Source organism: Portunus trituberculatus, chromosome 47 (genome assembly GCF_017591435.1).
Source record: "Portunus trituberculatus isolate SZX2019 chromosome 47, ASM1759143v1, whole genome shotgun sequence".
Classification (NCBI taxonomy): domain Eukaryota; kingdom Metazoa; phylum Arthropoda; class Malacostraca; order Decapoda; family Portunidae; genus Portunus; species Portunus trituberculatus.
This window is the reverse complement of record NC_059301.1, coordinates 18,992,008-19,008,711: the sequence shown is the minus strand read 5'-3', so window position 1 is coordinate 19,008,711 and position 16,704 is coordinate 18,992,008. Positions and strand designations below refer to the sequence as shown.

General features: G+C 40.3%; 1 protein-coding gene across 1 annotated transcript in view; it reads right to left on the bottom strand.

The window, feature by feature from the left end:
* Positions 1-4,875: 4,875 nt before the first annotated feature.
* The window catches only part of LOC123498160, a 33,927-nt gene continuing 22,098 nt past the window's right edge, over positions 4,876-16,704 (bottom strand). The window contains exons 4-13 of the mRNA XM_045245329.1: positions 15,133-15,276; positions 14,302-14,421; positions 11,582-12,832; positions 11,003-11,191; positions 10,475-10,584; positions 9,571-9,717; positions 9,024-9,192; positions 8,234-8,521; positions 7,608-7,868; positions 4,876-6,809 (exon numbers count right to left, since the gene is read on the bottom strand). Coding sequence (XP_045101264.1) covers positions 7,617-7,868; positions 8,234-8,521; positions 9,024-9,192; positions 9,571-9,717; positions 10,475-10,584; positions 11,003-11,191; positions 11,582-12,832; positions 14,302-14,421; positions 15,133-15,276 — 2,670 coding nt within the window. The 3' untranslated portion in view covers positions 4,876-6,809; positions 7,608-7,616. The remainder of the gene's footprint in view (positions 6,810-7,607; positions 7,869-8,233; positions 8,522-9,023; positions 9,193-9,570; positions 9,718-10,474; positions 10,585-11,002; positions 11,192-11,581; positions 12,833-14,301; positions 14,422-15,132; positions 15,277-16,704) is intronic.

Below are 16,704 nucleotides of genomic sequence, written 5' to 3'. Positions count from 1 at the left end.
AGATACAGCAAATAATGTGAGCTGAGGGGCAAAATAAACTCAAAGAAAGTCAGAAAGAGTTATGAGAATTGTTAAGGAAAAAGTGATGGAAAACTTAGAAGAAATGCAAGAAAGAGAAGAAAAAATGTAATGTACCTGGGAGTAAAAAATCTGAGCCAAGGGAGAGAGAAGATAGAGAGTTTTGTGAAGGAGTATTTCATGGGGTCCTTACTGTGAAGGATGCAAAGATAGAGATGATCATAAGGATTGGGAGAGTCTCTAAAGATAAAGCCAGACCTGTGATTATAGAACTGAATGAGCATGGATGAAGTGGCAGTTTGTGAAGAGACGTAAAGAGTTAAAGGAAGAAAATTCAGAAAGTTATTATTGCACCAGACATAACAAAAAAGGAAGAAAATCAAATGAAAGACTAAAAGAAGAATTGCAAGAGAGAAGAAGAGGAGGTAGATGGGTCATAAAAAGGGAATGTAATCCAGGTAGCAGCAGGAACAAGGGGACAGAACAGAGAGTGGAGAACAGTCGAAGAAACAGATCGGCTAAATGAGAATAGGAAGAGTACATGTAGAAATAGCATACATGATAGTATAACTATAAGAGCAATCAATATACAAGCCAAAGAGTTATAAGTGGGTGACAATACTTTATGTCTGAGACACAAAAGTTAAAAATGTAAATTTAAGTAGTATAATAAATGTTATAGAAACAATGGGAGAAATTAAGGACAGAAAAGGAAGAGGATTAATGGTCCTATGCCAAAACAACAAATACATTTATTTGGATAAAGTTAATACAAAGTGCAGGGATATACTATTTATCAAGGGTAGCTTAGGTTTTAAGGAATGAGAGGTTAAAAATTGTTGTAGTATACTTTAGTGTAATGATAAAACAATCATACTATGAAATTGGAAATTGAGAAGATCATAGACAGGCCCAGTTCTATGAGGGTGCATAAGCATGCATTGCAACATCGTTTTATGTGATTGCATGCTCAGTTCAAAAGAGGGATTTTTTTCTTTTTTCTTATTAATGCTAAGATATATAACACAGTGATAGTGAAGTATATATTCTATTTGCCAGTTTAGTTTCATATCATGGTAATTAAATAAAATAAAGAAATGACAGGAAAATGCATAATTTAGTGTTGAATAACGTGCAATAATGTGCACCCCATCTGATCTGAGATGCAATGCTAGTCATCATTTTCTAGAACCAGCCCTGACCATAGAGTAATGTAAAAAATCCATTGCTTATATCTGGAACTTCAAAGGCCATATAGGATTCAAAGGAACACAAAAGCTTGATGGAAAAAAAAAAAAAAAAATTACATGAGATTGAATACAAAAATCTAAAATGACAATGCTCAATGATGATATCAATTGTGAAGGGGGAATTCACATCGGCAAGAGATAAGAAGAATGTAATAGATTATGCATTAGTATCAGAAAACTTTTACAATAAATATCACCAAACAAAAATAAATGAAGACCAACAAGTAGTAGATTTATCAGACCATAACCTAACTGAAATCAAACTGAAGGCTAAACAAGAAAGAAAACGCTATAACAGATACAGATGGACCTGCAGAGAATACTACTAAACAGACAAGGAATCATTCATTATGTTATATAAAAGTAAACTACTAGAGGAATATGTACAGAGTGAAGGGTTATAAAATATCAAGATTTTTAAGTAAAAATATTTAAAGCAACAAAAAACACATTAAAATGTAAATACTGAAGAAATAAAGTTGGAAATGAAAGCAAGGAGGAACCTACTTGGTTTACAGAGGAAATAAGAAGGGAAATTAAAGAGAAAAGAAAAGTAAGCATAGGAATGCAGAAAGGAACCAATGGAAAAAAATATATTGGGAACAAAAAACAAAGGTACTGACATTAATTAGGAAGGAAATGTACATCAATGAAGAAAAGAAAGTTGGAGAAATAAAGAAAGATAAAAGCCATGGCAAAAATACTTGGAAATATATTAGAATACTAAAATAACATATAACATAACATAACATAAATAATAGGATAACAAAGGGCCACCAGGGCCCATCTAGGTTATCCTGTATCAGTAGCACAGCGACCTCGTCATCAGTACTTAAAGATACACTTACAAGTACACAATACATTATATACTAATTCTAAATATTTGGCCCATTAACAGGGCTAAGTCCTGCAGCGAAATCCTCTACAATTTGTGGTCCCCATACATGGGGATCATGTCTTATTTAACTATAGTAAATTTCTTATAAAAACTATCATGCAGTGCTATACATAATTATAAATCTAATAAATTTAAGTGCTTATCTAATCTGTTTTTAAACATTGTCAAACTAGTGCTATTTACAACCGTCTCTGGCAATGCATTCCAGAAGTCTACCACTCTATGACTAAAGAAATATTTTCTTATATCTAACCTGCAGCCTTGCTTTCTAATCTTCCTGCCATGATTTCTAGTCCTATTTCCTCCTCTAAGGTAAAGAAAGATCTCACATCTATGTAGTTTGTATCTGAGAACATTTTAAATAACTCTATCATATCCCTCTTATACATCTCCTCTCAAATGAAAACATGTTTAATTCCTTTAATCTATCTCTATACTCCAGGCGCTTTAATGCTGGTATCATCCTAGTTGCTCTTCTCTGAACTGCTTCTAACATGTTGATATCCTGCCTATAGTGGGGTGACCAGGCCTGTATGCAATACTCTAAATGGGGCCTAACATAGGAATTATATAAGCTACGCACCACTTCCTTACTTTTATAACTAACATTTCTATTTATAAAACCCAGGATCCTATTTGCCCTATTTCTTGCTTCTAAACATTGCTTTGAAAATTTCATAGTCCTGTCTATCACTACTCCTAAATCCTTTCCTTCCTCTACTGCCTCTAGCCAACATCCCTCCATCTCATAGTTAAAGTTTGTGTTGTCTTTACCTAAATGCATAACCTGACACTTATCAGAATTAAACTCCATCTGCCACCTGTCTGCCCATGCTATCAGCCTGTCCAGGTCTCGTTGTATTCTGTAATTGTCCTTTTCACCCTGTACTGCACATGCTATCTTAGTATCATCTGCAAACTTTGATACTTTGCTACTAATTCCTATATCTAAATCGTTAATGTACACCAAGAAAAGAAGAGGTCCTAGCACTGATCCTTGGGGTACCCCACTAACCACTTCCTTCCACTCAGACATTGCCCCATTTAATACTACTCTGTTTCCTATCAGAAAGCCATTCACTAATCCAATCAACTAACCTACCCCTATCCCATGTAGTCTCAATTTGTACACTAGCCTCCTATGCGGTACCTTATCAAACGCCTTGCTAAAATCTAGATATATAACATCTATGCTATTTCCATCATCTAACTCCTTGGTAATATATTCTAAGATATCGAGCAAATTTGTAAGACAGGACCTCCCTGATCTAAAGCCATGTTGGGTATCTCTAATTAATCTATTCTCATTTAAATGCTCCCAAATACTACCCTTAATGATTTTCTCTAGTATCTTACATACTATACTAGTTAAACTGATCGGTCTATAATTATTCGCATCATCCTTCCTACCTTTTTTAAATATTGGAGTAACATTAGCTAACTTCCAGTCCTGAGGTATCTCAGCAAACCTAAGTGATCTTTCAAAGATTAACTTAAGTGCTTCAGAAATACTGTCTACACCCTCCCTAAGTACTCTGGCATGTAGCTCATCAGGACCACTGGCTTTCCTATCGTCTAGTTCAAGAATAAATTTCCTAAAAGGAGAAAAAGAAAAGGAAACAAACTGTCTGATGGATAATGTGTACAATAATGATAATAGAAAAAAATGAAATGGATAAAGTAACAACAAAGATAGAAAATTATTGGAGCACAATATATAGGAAACACAAAAATGATATGGATAAAGTATGGAATATTGAAAAGAAAGAGGAATACATTCAGGAAAGAGATAGAATTAACCAGGAGTTAAATAGAGGCAGGTTGTATCGGGTAGTTAATAGAGAAGAGCAAGGAGGAAGAAACACATGTAGATAAATGTCATGTAGAAATTAAAGAACACCTGGACATGGCTTTCAAGATAAATGACACCATATCACCTATGGAGGAGGAAATTGTAAAGGAAGAACACGTTAAAAATGTTTACACATTAAATATGTTTAAAAAATAAAGTTCTTATGGAATTTCCATCTTGCTTCACTATCTTTTGTGGGCCAGCTCCTGGTTAAGGGCTTCATCTACAAACCAATCCCACTCCACTCAATGGACGGCTGTTAGTGTTACACAAATGTCCCGCCACATAGCTTTGGGTGTGGGTAAAAATTTTCTAGGTGGAACTACCCGTTTGCCTGATAAGTTAGCACCAATGGCAATATTCCTAAAAAAACGCCCAAACATCTTCAGTACCAAAGAAAGTCTGCACTGAGTGCACTTTGCTTACGGCTTCGCGTCACCTTCGTCTGCTTGACTCCTAAGTCCCAACATTCCCTAGCAGTTGGCATAATGCAACTATCCTCCAGACGCTCTTGATACCACTCACAATTATCTTAGTTGGAATGGAAGTAGGAACTTACCTTTAACAGCTGTTAAAACGGCTGTAATCGCCCAGCTGCCCGATGCCCGCCTCCACCGTCTTCTTAGAGCGGAATGACGGGTTGGTTTAAGCTTTCGTGTTTCGTTTCGAGCTATGACTAAGACCTCGGAGCTTCGTTATGAAGTTATAGAAGTCACCTACAATTCCAGCAAACAATATAACTCACTTTTTTTTTTTTACGTACGAATATATAAGCCCGTAAAAGATGGTGGTGTACTCTAGTGCTGTATGTAGAGGCAGCTGTGCTCACTGGGAACGCATGGCATCAAAACTTCATTAAAGAGGTTCATTAAGGCGTGGATAAATTCAAACAAGGTTGTGCTTCTGAATATTCGTTTATATACATGAGTATAAGTCACATTACTTGGGGTTACCACTGTATCTTTGGCTGAATATGTTATTAAGAGAGAGAGAGAGAGAGAGAGAAACTAATTGACTTTACATCATTACCACTGTCCAAATAATCAGGTATATTATAAATAAATAAGGATCTGTGTAGAGGTACAAAATTAACATAATGACTGAAAAGACATGATGACTACCCATGGCTAACCAGCGGACCAAGACATTGGATTGCCGGTACAATTTAATTATGTTCACGTGTCCTTAACTGATTCATGAAATTACTTCACCAACCAAAGTCTGAGAAACAAAGTATCTTTAGTAAGGAAAAGCATATTGAATGAAAGAATATCTGAAGTAAAAGAATAAAATAAAATAAAAGTTAAGAAATAGACATGCGCAATGAAAACTTAAGTGAGCAGTATTTGGTAAAACCTGATCATTCCCAGAGTGGATACACAAGTGTATATACAACTGGAAAACTAACCTAGACTTAACTTTTCACAACATTCAGTACAGACAAACGAGCCGTTCTCTTAACATACAGTACATATAAGAGCCATTCTTGATGCCACAAACTATCCAACTATTCAATCCTGATTGAAGGAGAGAAGTAACGGAGACAAGATACACGGAAAGGAAGGATGAAGTCAAATTGATTAGAAGACAAAGAATTGTTCATGACTCAAATCAAGTGTTATTAATATTGAATGACGATCAATAATGATCACTGTTTACCAACACAACTTGGCGCGTGATGGCTGCATGACGCAGTGGATGAACTATCACTAATGGCTGTACGTTATTATTTTTGATGGCGAGCTTTGGCATTAACTTTTAATTATTATCAACTGGAATGCTCGATTATCATGATGCATTTGTTGCCTCTGCTTGGCACTCTTAAGGCTCCTACTGATGCCTAGAAGGGTTATGCATTTGATAAAAAAAAAAAAATGAATAAAATGGTGTTTGGGTAAACGTCTATAAGACGTTTTAGACAAGAAAAGTCTACGTTTCAGCCAGAACCACAGATTATGTGGTAACTTTAATACGACTAAAGGTTCGTGAATGAAATAGTGTGAATGGTAAAGCTATCCTACAATCCAATCATTGCCTGATAGAAAAAAAAATCCTACATCCAAACGAGCAGAAGCACTGAATGAGTGGTTGAATTACCAGTACAACGTTCCCTTTACGTGATACCTCCACATCTCATTGCTGTATATAAAATAAACATCTAAAGTATGTACATTTTTTCCGTCACGCATAATTACATATCGGACACCAAACTGTTATAGACAACCACTGCAGCGGGGTAATGCCAGCGGGCTGCTTCTGGCTGAATGGCGTGACAGTGTGACTCGCGGAACACAGTGAGGAACTCACTTCAGTTCGTCTTTAACGGCTAAAATATCTTTTCTTAAACATACACACACACACACACACACACACATGGTAAGAGATTTAACATGTCATACTTGTATCCTACAAAATAGTGCTTAACTGTATGAGTGCGTATCCGTAAAACTTACATTTTGGAGAAGCAGTAAATATTTCTTCAGGATAAAAAATCCCTGTTTACATGTATACAGTACATCTACACAAGCAAGATACATCAGTTACACGAACAAATAGTTGCTACTGAATGCCATGTCAGTCACAAGAATATATATCTATCTTCTCTGGCCCCCACACCAAAATACTGCGCAGGTTTTACGTGACAAAATATGGTGAAGCATGTGCGGCACTGCCTGCCACACGTGCTGAGGATTCCCTCTTTTCTGACGGCCACCATTCAGTGGTCCTATCTTCGGAGCACTTCCTTCCCCTGGGATTTTACATGATTGGCTGCCAGCGCCACGTTACAATTCTGAAATATTACGCAATGAAACCTTAATTACGAGGAGGATATATAGCACGTACTTTTTTTACATAATACATTATTTTCCAGTGTGTGTGTGTGTGTGTGTGTGTGTGTGTGTGTGTGTGTGTGTGTGTGTGTGTGTGTGTTCATGGGCCCAAAATCAGATTTTAATTATCGAGAAGCTGAATCGGTGGTTGAATAAAGTAAACATTTCCTGTTCCTTGTTTTTCAGGCGACTGCTCATTGGGAAGAGTATTCTATGTTATTTTCTTTCCTTTTCACTGGCGTCGCATTGCTGCACACGGCTGTTTAGTGTGTTATCTAGAGCAGTTTGTCCGTCGATTTGTCATGTTTTCATAACAATGAGATTGAATTTGAAGATATAGCTAACATATCAAATATAAAATAGTTAACATTATACATGATATTAACGTAATAAAATACAAAAATTTACTCCATCAAAAGTTGCCAATAAAAAGATATAATTAAAGAAAATGAACGTTTGATGAATCGATTTGTTCCCAGACTGGCCTGACTCAATCGCAAGTTTTGGTGAGCAGCTTCAGAGCAAGACGATAGCAATTGTTTAGCAAGATAAGTCGTGCAGCAATGGTGAATACAGGTGACAATGACAAGTACATACTGCAATAGTGTCACAGGACGATCTGTGTTCTGCTCATCCGCTTTACATGTTCTAGAAATGAGATGCCGTGGTATATGTCAACAGGTATTGGTAAAGAGAGCAGTATAAATAACATGTACTGCTTATCGTAAATAATCCACGACTAAACTTATATGACTTACTTGAAAGCATCACTGTGACTTAGGAGTTCTTTGCAAATGATTAAATGAGTTCTGTGATCGTTTAATTAGCTGCGGAGAGGCGATCGCAGGGCCGTTGTCTGCGGACATCTGAGGGGGCAGACTCTTGCTGGGAGTGTAGAGGCTGTTGTACGAGGTGTTGGCTGTGTGGTTCAGTGAGCTGGGCTGGTGATGGGCACTAGAGGTCTTGGGGGGTCCATGGTTCCCCATTTCTGCTCTGAAGGACCCAGCCGCCATGCTCTGCTATCATGGAAGAAAGCAGAGAAATAGAATGGTATTACTGAATGTACGTGTACGAACATAGACATTTGTTGTGCAATAGAATAGTTCCGAGTGGTAAGTAAAAGAAGCGAGAAACAAGAAATCAAGTAGTCACGTCACACACACACACACACACACACACACACACACACACACACACACACCTAATTAGATACAGAATGTGACTTCTAATAGCTATTTCTCATAATGTACCCAAACGCTACAAGTACACTTCCTGATAAAAGATATAATAGTCAAATCATTCTTCTTTTTTATCTATCTATTATTTATGCACTGCCATATTCAATATCATTATAACGGTCTTATACATTAATGAGTAACTTTACCCTTAGCTGGGCAACAAGAGCCCTCTGCTGCTCGTCCTTGATTTCAGGACAGGTCCCTTCAGTAAAGCTCCTGCACTTGGAGAGAGTGCCTGGGTTCTGATCTGTTCCCTTGAAGGAGTCACCGCTGCGCTTCAGGAGCTGCTGTACCAGGTCTGGGAGATCCACTGAGCTCTGGGACTGCTGCTGCAGCTGATGGAGGAGACTCATCACTCGCTGCACGTTAGGCTTGTTTGTCTTGGGCTGGCTGGACGCTTGGTCTTGGGGCAGCAGCGGGACATCGGAGGCCAGCTTGTGGTGAAGAGACACGTACTGTATATAGTTAAGTGAGAATTCTCTTGTTTCCTTTCTTTACTAGGTAGTAGTGAAGTGAATATCCATGAGTGACATGCTTCACACAATTCATTGAACATCTGAAGAATGGCTTCAAAATATATATGTGTGTATACAAACTCTGCATTTCGTACCAGGTTGTTCATGAATCTTTCTCCATCAATTGACACTAAACAACGACAGTAAATCGTTTTATTCATTCTTACTTGTATTATGATATCAAGACATATTGTATAAATATTTCACAGTTTTTTTTTTTTTGTTTCTTTATTCAATTATCATTACATCTTTTTCTTTGCATTAGAAGTTCAACCTGAGGAGACTAGCACCAATTCTGTTGTGCTACAGATCATATAATATTTGTTCACTTAATAGATCGTTACAGTCAGCACATAAGAACAAAATCCTGTTTTTATTCGTAGTTTTAATTTGTAGATGATGTGACGTGAACTTTTATTACCTTGATTGACTCAGCATCTTCCCCGTCAAAGTTTCCTCGCACAACTCGTGCTCGCAAGTCTGTCTTCTTCACCTGCTGGCTTGGGGACGCCTTGGGCTCCAGGACTGCTTGGCACTGCCCTGCGGGCTGGTCAGAGCTAGACTTCTGGGAACCTGCTATGCCTACCTTTCTGTTTTGGACATAGTACAAGCGTGCATGTATTAAAAGGTGGCATGGCAGTGCATGTAGGAAATGTGGTGAGGAATGTATTAGTGTGATAAGAATTTTTGAGATTCTCTATTTCAGGATACTTAGGAATACTGTACAATATTTCCGACCTGTATAAGTGTGACTATGGGAAAATATCTTAAAATAACCATACGAAATCTAAACAAAATCCAACTGAATTAAAAGAAAATTAATAAATTAACACATTAATGATTTTATAAACTCTTTTACTTAATATATTAGGAACAAATAACAAGATGTGTAAGTTAGCAGTGTTACAGTCTGGAGAGTGAGGCAACACAGGTGGTATCTCTCTCAGGCAAGTGTGCTGCTACTCTACCTGACTCTGTCAAAGGCCTGGGCAGGAGGGCAGTGTTTGGTGGAGATGCTCCAGTCCACGCCCACCCCTGCCTGCCACCCCACACCCTTCTGTCCTACCAAAGGGCCTGCTAAGGTTGAGTCAAGCTCATGCCCTTCATCTGAATCACTGGCAAAAGAAAAAAAACATAAAACAAAATGCACACAATAGGACAGAAATAATAAAAGGATAGAAATAATAAAAAAGTAGATTAAAAAAGAAAAATGTAAGAATAATTTCTGCAAAGAAATATTGCCAACAACAACAATACTACTATCATTAATTATGGTAATGATAAACATGCTACTGCTACCACTGATAATAATAATTATAAAGGATAACAACAATAATAATAATAACAATAATAATAAAACAAGAATAATAAAAACTATAATACTGCTACCAATAATAATAAAAAAAACGTAATAATAATAATAATAACAATAATAATAATAATAATAATAATAATAATAATAATAATAATAATAATAATAATAATAATAATAATAATTTACAAAACCTAGATTATTTTCGACTGTGTGTGTGTGTGTGTGTGTGTGTGTGTGTGTGTGTGTGTGTGTGTGTGTGTGTGTGTGTGTGTGTGTGTGTGTGTGTGTGTGTGTGTGTGTGTGTGTGTGTGTGTGTGTGTGTGTGTGTGTGTGTGTGTGTGTAATGAGAACGGTCTCACACACAGAGAGAGAGAGAGAGAGAGAGAGAGAGAGAGAGAGAGAGAGAGAGAGAGAGAGAGAGCACGAAAACTTTCCTTATGCGAGTCAAACGCTTCAAAGTGCTTACCTTCACCGCGGAAGAATGGGGGAGGGATGCGGGGTGGATAGTGGAGGGGGTATATATAGGTAGAGGGAGGAGTCGGGGATCCTTTACCCACCTGTTGGAGTTGTTGGTGGTCCTACCCATGGAAGTGGTGCGAGTGTCTTTGGAGGACTTACGCTTCCTCCACGGCGTCCCCACCAGCGCCTCCCACACGGACTCCCACACCTGCCAGCACATACAAACACACACACACACACACACACACACACACACACACACACACACACACACACACACACACACACACACAGAGATTAGTTATGGTGACTAAAATACTTTTTACTTAAGAATTTTGAAGAGTTTAAAAGCATGAGAGAGAGAGAGAGAGAGAGAGAGAGAGAGAGAGAGAGAGAGAGAGAGAGAGAGAGAGAGAGAGATGAAACCCCTAAAAATCACCATTCAATAGAATATGAAATACGAGTACAACGACAACCTCACAAATATTGACAAGACAAAACAACATTGATAGATGCTTTACTTATCAACGAAGCAATGCCTTAATTTGACACACCTCTGCACATTTATCATCTGAAACACGTGAATTGGTGGTGCATGGAGAGAATACACAGCTTTCATTCTTTACCTTTCTCTTCATGTCGAACGCGAGGAAGATGAAAGCTCCCTGCAAGCCATTGATGACTGTGTAGATGTACCAGCAGAAGGACAGATCGGAGAAGGCAGCAATGAATCCCGTCACCCAAGACACGCCCTGGATCAACGCTAGCTTCACGTACAAGATTAAACGAGTCCGATCTTTCTTGTTCCTACGCCCCTGAAGAGTGACACGAATTCTTTACTGCTAATTATTCACAGGTAAAGTTCCCTCGTAAAGGTTTTATCGCATGCACTAGACTAGATTCACAGTTGTTAGGACAGGTAAGGTTAAGTGAAATTAGGTTTCGAATTTAGTTAGTTTGTCAGTGGAGTTCATGACAGGGAAAATTTTTTTTTATGCGATTTTTGTGGGTGGTATTTACAAACTTTTGTTGATACTTTCTGAAATCTTACTAACACACACACACACACACACACACACACACACACACACACACACACACACACACACACACACACACACACACAAGGTACTCGTAATCCAATGAGAAACAGCAGGTCTAATCAAATCACTCCAGTCACAGTTACACCAGGAACAGGGACTGACCTGCATAGCTTCCTTCGGGCCTGTCTTCTGCTCCCCCCTGGCATTCTTCTCATTCCTGGCACCCTTGACACTCTGGGAGCGAGTACTGGCATACTTGGCTGCCTGCACCTGCTTGTAAATACCCCGGGCGGTCACCAGGAAGAGCAAAGTGTTCTCCAGCACGATGGCGCCCTGAGGCAAGAGGAAGAACAGAGCCAGACCGTAGCGACTGTTTATCCAGCAGAGATCTGTGGCGTACCGAGGACGGTAGTCTGGCAGGATGTCCATGAAATCAAAGATGAGGGCGAGAGCAACCACCAAGGCAGGGACACTCCAAGCATAGAGGGAGTATAAAACAAAGGTGCGGTTTCCTGCCGGGTCTCCGCGGTACACTTGGCTGTTGAAGGTACGGCACACGTCCACGCTCATCACGTTCATCCAACAGAAGGCGGCCAGCCAGAAGAAGTGAAGAGCAGAGGAGATAAAGACACATAGTCCGCGGTTTTCAGTGGCTCTCATCCCCGTCAGGAAGAGGAGGTAGGCCAGGAAGAGGCAACAGCTGAGACAGAAAAGGTTCTTTCCGGGGAGGTTCCTGTAGCGAGGCACCAGCATGTAGATGATGATGTGCAGGCCCAGACCCACCAACGAGATGACCATCGTGACGAGGGTGAGCAGCTGATGTAGCAGCGTGAAGCTTGCAAAGTAGTCGTCGTAGTCGTTACAAATGAGTACATCCCCTTCACTTAGCATCTCGTACTCTCCCAGCTCGTACACTCGCTTGGTGGCATTGACAAACACTGAGCCGTCACCACGCGGTATGTACTCCGACTCTGACAGCTTGATCTTCCGACACGAATCATCCAGCAGCGTGGAATTCCGTAAGACAGCGAGGACAGCTGGATCTCTGACGCACACACCTTTTTCCAGTTTGAACAGCTGTCCACAGAACACCTTCCTGCAGGCGAGGTGGATGGGGTCCCACAACTCGTCTGTCGCGTCACAAGAGGTGTTCCGGAAATCCATCAGCACAGAGAAGACCTGTGGCAAGCTCACGGACCTGGAGATGTTAAGGGAAGCGCACATTTTCAAATTGTAAGCGTCGAAACACCGGAACTGGCCCGACGACATGTTGACGAAGTTGCATTTCGCGCAGTGAAGGTTTTTGTAGAGGGTGGTGCGGCTGCCGCCCACCGTGTGCAGCACCAGCTGGGAGTAGCGGTGGCACTTCTCCACGTCCAGGGGCTCCGGCCAATCAGGGTGACAGTGCCGGACCTGTAAGCATAGAGACCTTCAGCATGTGTGTGTGTGTGTGTGTGTGTGTGTGTGTGTGTGTGTGTGTGTGTGTGTGTGTGTGTGTGTGTTTCACCTCGGTCGTCTGCTGGTCACCCAGCCAGTCTTCCCCATTACGGAGCGAGGTCAGACCGATCTTCGGATAGGACTGAGACCACATCAACACACAACACACACCGGGAAAGCGAGGCCACAACCTCACGAGTTACATCCCGTACCTATTTATTGTTAGGTGAACAGGGGCCACACATTAAGAGGCTTGCCCATTTGCCTCGCCGCTTACCGGGACTCGAACCCGGCCCTCTCGATTGTGAGTCAAGCGTGCTAACCACTACACTACGCGGTGTGTGTGTGTGTGTGTGTGTGTGTGTGTGTGTGTGTGTGTGTGTGTGTGTGTGTGTGTGTGTGTGTGTGTGTGTGTTTCACCTGAAACAGCAGTATGCAGGTGTCCAGATCCACTTTTAATTAATCACCTTGAGCACTATAGTATGACCTCCGTGATAAATGAAGTGGAGAGCATAGTGCAGGATGTTCGTAATGTGCTAATTTCATAATGAAAATACCATCCCTCCTTCTTTTGTCATGACATATTGCATACATACATACTACTTACTCTTTGGACTTCGTATTGCATTTGTCCTATATCTATCTTATCTTATCTATTTATTGTATTAGTCATAATGTGATACAACACTGCTTATCCTCCTCGTAAATTAGTGAGCAAAATATATCGTCCATTTCATTACGCACTCAGCCCTGAGAGTTCCTTCCCCTTGGCATGTTGTGGCGAGCCGTGCTGCTCACGTCATTCCGCGAAGGACCGCGGGGATAGACACATAAGGTTATTTATACTCACCGACTTTGCCTTCACTTATTCTTGGAAGTACGAAAAGAGAAAAGACATAAATAAAGTAGATAAATTAATAGATAGATAAATAGATATAAAATAAATAGACAAAAAATAGATACAAACAAAATACCATACAAGTATGCCCATAGTAACAGAATTTTGGATCGAATATGTCCATCATGGTACTCATCGTTGCTCACCTCACTGGAAGGAACAAGGTGCATGACACAATACAAACAGATCACCACGCAGCGACACCGCCTATCTGTCTGGCGCTCCACCTGTCCCGCAGAGTGAGCGCCTTATCGAAGTTCCGCCAGGATTAGTGCTCATAGTGACCTTTGACTGTGGTACATTAAAACAGTAACAACCATCTCTCCTCGTGTGTTTCGCCAGTCAGGAACACGAAGCTTGGGTAAGTGTGACTGCTCGATGCAAGGAAAACATTCGTGTGAGTGTGTGTGTGTGTGTGTGTGTGTGTGTGTGTGTGTGTGTGTGTGTGTGTGTGTGTGTGTGTGTGTGTATACAGAAATAATGGACAATTCTGCCCAAGACAAGAGAAGAGGATATGCCAAGAGGGAGGGGATGGCAAGGCTCTCACCTGCTGCTTGCAGTGCGCTTTTCTGCCCAGCAGGTTAGGTGGGCACCCAGACTTAGGATACATACACAGCCGCCCGCCGTACTTCTCCGCAAACTTCTCTGGCTCTGTAAACTCCGCCATCTGACAGAAAATGAACCGATGAAAATGTGTCACTTCCAGGAAAGGTCACGAATATATTGTTGCAATAGTTTGTCCACATCACTGCATCCACCCATCCATCTACACATCCAGTCAGCAGTGGAGGAACATGTCACACTTACTTTCACAAAGCTTACAGTTTGTCGATAAAGTTCAAGTACTCTGATTTGGCGACAATCTATCAACTGTCAGGGTTTACAAGACGACTGTCAGTAGATGAAAGGCATCAACAATGAGGGAAAAGACAAAAACAACGGAAATTATTTGAGAAGATTACTTGACAGCATAAGAAAACACCTTCATTCTTCGACATTACTACAGAATTATTTCCGCCACACTCAGTCTTTTTCCTATAACTGCACATTCATTTGTGATTAGCTTTCTTTCCGTCCCTCCCTTCTTTCTTCTCTCCTTCCTTTTTTTCATGACAACATTATTTTCCTTTCCCTCTCTTTAACTCTTCTAATCTCCCTTTCTAAATAGCCCTTCATTCTTCATTTCTTATTTCTGCATCGCTTTTTTTCACTTCCTTCCTGTCCCTTCTTCTTTAATAACGATATTTTCTTTCCCTCCAGTTGACTTGCTCTCTTCAAACCACTCAAACATACATATCACCTCACTACTATACATACACCTCACATACGTACACTCCCTTCTAGTCTACATCATCTGCCCCACCTTCTCTCATTTTACCTCTATCGAGCACGTGTGATGCTCTCGATGAATATTGCGCCGTTCGTCCTCCTCGTTCTGGTATACGAAGCGGTCCAGCAAGAGAGCTCCAGGGCGGTAGACGGCCTTGCTCATGAACTCCTGCATAGTGAACTCCTTCCTGATCTGGTGATGAAGTGAAGGGATGCTGAGATTGATAGATAGATGAATAGATAGATAGATAGATAGATAGATAAATGGAAAGATATATACATTGAAAGATAGATAGATGGTCAGACAAATAGATAGATAGACAGATAGATAAATAAATGGACCATATGGAGTTCGAATTAAAAAAGTATTGTAGCATTAAGAACTTTGCCAAAAAAAAAAATGAAAAAAAAAATGAAGATGAATGGGACACGTATAGAGAATCACGTATAGAGAATTACAGAACCTAACACCACAACTTGAGCCAACTGTACGTACCTCACCTCTCATGCAACACACACAATCCCAGAAAAAATAAAAATTCAAGAGAGAAATTAGAAAAAAAACAAGATACATCGCTATGAAGACAAAAACAAGAGCGAACACAACCCTACATTAATTTTGGTTATTATTTGGTGATTTTAAACAGTTTCAGAAACTCTTGTGAGGGATTAAAGTAGTGGAGACTGTCCATTAATCTCCTGACCTCCACAGATCCTTCCTAATGTCAATAAAACCGTCTAATCACACCCAAAAAAGTAAGAATGCGTCCCAGTACTGAAAGAGTTAAAAACTGATAATGCTGTAGGAAAGAAAAGAAAAGGTGCATTTGACTGTGATAGTCAGAGAGGAGCAAGCTATTTGTGGGCTGCGAATGAGGGGATGATGAGAGGAGAGGTGGAGGGAGGGTTACCTGCATGAGTCGTGGAAACATAGGAAGGAAGGAATGGGAGGAGGAGAGAGAGAGAGAGAGAGAGAGAGAGAGAGAGAGAGAGAGAGAGAGAGAGAGAGAGAGAGAGAGAGAGAGAGAGAGAGAGAGAGAGAGAGAGAGAGAGAGAGAGAGAGAGAGAGAGAGAGAGAGAGACAGACAGACAGACAGACAGACAGACAGACAGACAGACAGACAGACAGACAGACAGACAGACAGACAGACAGACAGACAGACAGACAGACAGACAGACAGACAGACAGACAGACAGATAGATAGATAGATAGATAGATAGATAGATAGATAGATAGATAGACAGACAGATAGACAGACAGACAGACAGACAGACAGACAGACAGACAGACAGACAGACAGACAGACAGAAAGAAAAGAAAGAAAAAGAAGGAACGAGACAAAACAACGAAAGAAAGGAAAAAAGACAGAAAAACAGACAGACAGACAGACAGACAGACAGAAAGAAAGAAAAGAAGGAAAGATAGACTGATAGGAAGGCAGGAAGGAAGGAAGGAAGGAAGGAAAGAAGGAAAGAATGAAGGAAGGAAATAAGATACATGAGTTGGTAGGAGGAGAAGGAAGGGAGAGGACGAGAAAGTTTACAGTAAAGTGAAGGGAGATGGATGAAAGAGGCAGAGACGGATGAAAAGACGGGGAAGGGAAGCTAAAGAAAGAAGGGA